This window comes from Pecten maximus, chromosome 17 (assembly GCF_902652985.1).
Source record: "Pecten maximus chromosome 17, xPecMax1.1, whole genome shotgun sequence".
In the NCBI taxonomy this organism is placed as follows: domain Eukaryota; kingdom Metazoa; phylum Mollusca; class Bivalvia; order Pectinida; family Pectinidae; genus Pecten; species Pecten maximus.
In genome coordinates this window covers 20,800,270-20,805,935 of record NC_047031.1, presented here as the reverse complement: position 1 = coordinate 20,805,935, position 5,666 = coordinate 20,800,270, and the positions used below count along the sequence as shown (strand labels likewise).

At 38.2% G+C, this 5,666-nt stretch overlaps 1 protein-coding gene across 1 annotated transcript; it reads left to right on the top strand.

Annotated features, from left to right (window-relative positions):
* Positions 1-2,108: 2,108 nt before the first annotated feature.
* On the top strand, positions 2,109-2,470 carry LOC117314964 (the record flags this gene model as incomplete). The annotated part of the gene is given in 1 exon segment (XM_033869078.1): positions 2,109-2,470. A coding segment is annotated over 1 exon segment (322 nt), but the record flags the coding sequence as incomplete, so codon positions are not given.
* Positions 2,471-5,666: the final 3,196 nt, after the last annotated feature.

The following is a 5,666-nucleotide window of genomic DNA, read 5'->3' as shown; positions in this document are numbered from 1 at the left end:
CTTTTTTTTAACCGAGGTTAACAAACTGTAGAAACTAATTAACCGATTGAAGTTTGTGAAATTTAAAGTTTTCATGTTGACTTTAAAGAAGCCATACAATTCACATTTGTGATGTTTGAAGACTAAGTGTTGACCTCAAAAAAACTACTGGTTTCAAGTTTGTAGTCTTGGAGATGACGCTAAAGAAACTTTTTAATATAATATATTTATTATATGCTGTCCATCTTAAGGTTATTGCTAAGTTTTGCATACATTGTATGCATAATTAGGTTGTGCTAGCTTACGTCCAATCCATTTGTGTATTGTTTGCAATAAAATTGATTTGAATTTAAAATTGGTTGAAAGGTTGTGAAATGAAGACTTGAAATTTACCCTGAGGTTTTAAGTGTGTTGTGGTTTGACGTTGAAGAATCCGATAGCTAAGGTATCTACTCTTAAGTACTACGCCATCTCTATATTTTACCTGTTAAAAAGCAATTAAGTCTTTCGAAAACCAAGATACGCGAAATACTTGGTAATTACGTATTTTGAAACCTACCCATAGTCTAGCGGTGTTCGAAGTGCCTTCAAAATCATCATTCTAGTTTGTTCCCGTTAAAATAACTCTCATCAAATGTGTATAGCATTACGCTGTCCTTTAATGGCCATAGCTGTTGAACGGACGCTCAACAAAACAAAACCAAACTATCTTTACTAATAACCAGGGACGTATATATATCCCTGTAATAACTAAACAGCGCGAGATATGATGTAGATAATTATAGACATTTACCATGTGACATCAGTTATCCAATCAGATGTAAACAATACCCCGGGGTGATATATTTATGTACGTATTCAATTATATTCTTTAAAGTTCAGATTAATGTTGTAAGGAAAAGGTGCGTCATCATAGTTTAACAACAGTATTAAAATCTTGATGAAATAATTTCTGGTAAAACTTATTTGACAAAATTTTCTGAAACCATAGCATCTAACAGTCACTCCATACCTGTTTATTTTGAAGAATATAAACACATAGGATTTTAGGTAATGGAGAAATGAGATTTTTACTAATCAAATGATGACGCTAATAACCTTTTGAACAACTGGGTGATAGGTGACACACCCAGTTGTTCAAAAGGTTGTTGATTGTGGCAGTTGTGACGTCACTTGAGGCATTGATAATACAATGTAGGTTACATTGTGGTGGTTGTTTTTATCCAATTATATATTTACACTAGCTTGGCCTATCCCCGCCACTTAAAGTCTGAACGGTCGTAACAGTAGACGTAGAAGCCCGTCAATACTTACCTCAGGGGAGTTGACCTTGACCTCAGGAGTCAGGTAAACCTGCAGCAAAAATCTATAAATTAACCCCAATTAATGAAAATTATGAAATTGATTTAATTAAGGGGCTACTGTACCTCCCTATCAAAACTTCTGATAATCAATCTATTCCGATTTATTTAAATATATATAATATATATATATGTGTGTGTGTGTGTGTGTTTCCAAAGTTGTTTCCTTGGTATCCACATGTCCGGCATTACGGATCCTTTGATAAATCGGCTTCACGATGGAGATTGCTAACATACAACTTTTAATTTGTATTGAAAGGTGCTAATATCATGTGTGTCTTGTACAATTCAATCTTGATGTGCGTGCGTGTGTGCGTGAGAAGGTGCGTGTGTGTATGCGTGCATGCCTGCCTACCCGCTCTCCTGCATGTGTGTGGGGTTTTTTTTCATTTCATTATCATTATCATTAATATATGTTTTTTTTTGGTTTTTTTTTTGAAATATATGATAAATGGTATCCATTGTGAAATAATGTGTTACACATTTTCCTGACAATTTCAGATACACACATGCTTATAGCGTTAATGGACATGTTATTTCTACTGTCATGTGTAAAATGTATGTCTATAAAATGTGGAGTGACTTCACCTCAATACACACAGCATGCTAATTCCGTCAGAAAATTAAAGTCCTGAGGCATACTGCGTATTGAATTCACAGCTATATATCAGAACACGATCAACCATTAACACAATAGCCGAGACATTGTTACGTTGACAACTATAGGGACTAGTTGATATTATTTAAACATAGTTTCTCAGAGCTTAGTTATCCTGATCATAGATATAATTATCTAAATCCGGAAAAAATGGGACGCTTTTTTATTTTCAGTTTAGCATTTGTTATAGTAGTCGAGTGCAATGTATCCGTGAATATCGGCTCGGATCACTTTCGCCGAGGAGCACAGACTCCATCGGAAAAATTTCGCCGAGGAACCCGTTCTCCATCGGAAACGCTTTCCCGAGGAGAAAGGTCTTCATCGGAAAAATTTCGTCGCGGATCTCCGTTATCATTGGGAAATCTACAGGGAACATGGTCTCCATCGGACACGCTTTCCCGAGGAGCAAAATCTTCATTGGATGAACTTCGCCAAAGAGCTCGACGGTCTTCACCGGACACGATAGAAGACGGTCAGTAATAAACTATCTTTTTTCCCTACGATTTAACATGATTTTACCAATGGTAAGTTCTGGTAGTAGCTTTGGCTATTTTTTTTCTGTTTTTTTTTTTTTTTTTTTTTATATATATATTTTTTCGTTAAACATTTTGATTTACCCAAATTGACAACAAAGAATTTGGTACAGAATTAGACGATGACATTGGCTGTCAATTACAATCCAATTGATAGGAAGACCATACTATGATTCTTGTCCTGACCGGAGTTCGAACCATTTCTAACTTAAACTCATTACAATTTATACTGAAATATTTTGAGAAACTTCGGCAGCCATCTAGAAAATTCATTTTGAGATCACCTAAGAAGAGGCCTTAAATGGCCTATTGCAATATCGCCTTTTGCCCATCGTCCGTCCGAAAACAATTACAATTTTCGACTTCTACTCAAAACACCTCATTGCATTACATAGGGTTTTATAGAAACGTTCCATTACCAAAGTTCAACCAAAATTGTTTAAAAAAAATAAATGGTCCCCACCCCCTGGGTCTTAATGGTTTTTGGTTTGTAAAAGATAACATCCTATCAACATCTCAGGTAATTCACGGACGGACGGACGGACGGACGGACAAGATCAATTTGAGAAGTGACTTGTCTGAGAACTTGTGCGATGCAAGACAAGACTGTCTGATTTCGAAATCTGTTTTAATTTCCATTCATTCCGTCGCTGGAAAACAAATGCTCACACAGTTTTAAAAGAAAAAGAAAAATACACTAAACTCCGTCGTCTCCTACAGTATATGCAGCCCCACAAGGACCTCGAGAGAGAGCGCCGTCCCCTCTATACGTGGAATGCTTTACGAACTTTATGGCCGAAATGTCCTCGTTTATCCGTTGGTAGAATCTATACCTTTTGTTGTACCATATTTTATATAAAAAAAAACAACATATTTTTTGGTGCACGATTTATTTAATTTTCACTGGATATAATTCAATATAGGGTTAAATTAATGGTATGTGATGGTACCCAGATGCATACACAACAAGAGGCCAAGAGGCCTTAACGGTCATCTGACTCTAAATTAAAACCCTTATATTATTGTAGTATGTATTCTCTGTATCAAGTATATAGTGGCACTGTTGGCCATGGTGGCCATCTTGGATTTCTGACCTACCCAATAAATAACAACACTTGGTCTGGACCATCTCAGGATAATTTCTGGTAAGTTAGAGCTGAATCCCACCGGTGGAATTTGAGAAGAAGTTTGAAATAGGCATTGTTCAGGAAAACCATGGTTGCACAATCATGTTAGAAAATGGCCGCCATGGCTGCCAAGTCAATGATTTTACTAGGCCGAAAAATGATAATACTATCTTGGCTTGCCTGCCTTGACATCCTCACCCATTTCCAGCTCAATGGCACCAATGGAACTGGAGAAGAAGTTTAAAATGTGTTTTTCAAGATGGCAGCCATGGCGGCCATCTTGGATTTCACACCAATCCAAAAAATAACAATACTTGGTCAGGATCCTCTCAGGAATATTTCAGGCAAGTTTCAGCCCAACAGCACTGGTAGAACTTGAGAAGAAGTTTAAAATGTGTTTTTCAAGATGGCGGCTATGGCGGCCATCTTGGATTTCAGACCGACCCGTAAAATAACAACACTTGGTCGGGATCAAATCAGGATCATTTCAAGCAAGTTTCAGTTCAATAGCACTGGTGGAACTTGAGAAGAAGTTTAAAATGTGCTTTTCAAGATGGCTTTTCAAGATGGCGGCTATGGCGGTCATCTTTGATTTTGGACCGACCCGAAAAATAACAACACTTGGTTGGGATCATATCAGGATCATTTCAGGGAAGTTTCAGTTCAATAGCACTGGTGGAACTTAGGAAGAAGTTTAAAATGTGCTTTTCAAGATGGCTGCCATGGCGGCCATCTTTGGTTTCTGACCGACCTGAAACAATAACAACACTTGGTCGGGATCATATCGGGACCATTTCAGCCAAGTTTCAGCTCAATAGCACTGGTGGAACTTGAGAAGAAGTTAAAACTGTGCTTTTCAAGATGGCGGCCATGGCGGCCATCTTGGATATCTGACCGACTTGAAAAATAACAATACTTGGTCAGGACCATCTCAGGATCATTTCAGGCAAGTTTCAGCTTAATCTCACCAGTGGAACTTGAGAAGAAGTTTAAAATGTGTTTTCAAAATGGCGGCTATGGCGGCCATCTTGGATTTCAGACTGACCCGAAAAATAACAACACTTGGTTGGGACAATCCCAGCATCATTTCAGGCAAGTTTCAGCTCGATCCCACTGGTGGAACTTGAGAAGAAGTTTGAAATGTGAAAAGTTTACGCACGACGGACGGCGCACGACGACGGACGAAACGTGATGACTATAGGTCATCCTGACCATTGGGGTCAGATGACCTAAAAATGCCATTGGCTGACCCCAGGGGTCATATGACCATGACTGACCATCGGGGCCAGAACCGCGGTGCCAAAACGCGACAAGTTCATATAAAAAAAGATATTTACTCCCGTTATTTCCATATCCTGAAATCGTGATAATAAATATTGCTTTATTACAATTGTGAACTGACTTCTTGACCCCACCAGCACTGCCTCCCCCGCCCGCCCAGGAGTAACCTTGTAGAGGCTTTGGAGGGGTTTAAGTTAATATAGAGAAACTATTGTGATATGTTTTGTTCATTTTCAATAGGACATCACTAGAACTTATTTGGAATTATGACTTTGAAATAACATTTTGATATTATGAAAATTTATAGCATTGCCTTGGAAAGAGGCTAAGCCATGGGGCCCATATGGGTCAAATTGGTTTAAAAAAAACAATTAACTTCTTTTGTCCAAAATTCGGTAGAAATATAAATACTCTTCATAGAAGGAATGGCCTTAAAGTGTTTTTCAAATCTGTAAGTTTTATTATCACTAGGCTTCGCATTTGCCCCTAGAGAGGGGACGAAGTTCACATTTGCTCTTGGGGTGGGAATAAAGTCCACATTTGACCCTGGGGATAGAGTAAATGCACGTTTGCCCCTGGGGAGGGATGATGTTCGAATAGGGATGATGTTCAAAAATGCCTCTGGGGAGGGAGTATACGTATAAAATTTTGTCTCCTTTACTTATTAATTCCTCCAGACCAAATTTTATTGAAATTCATCATTTAGTCACCCCGAGGGGGGAAATCC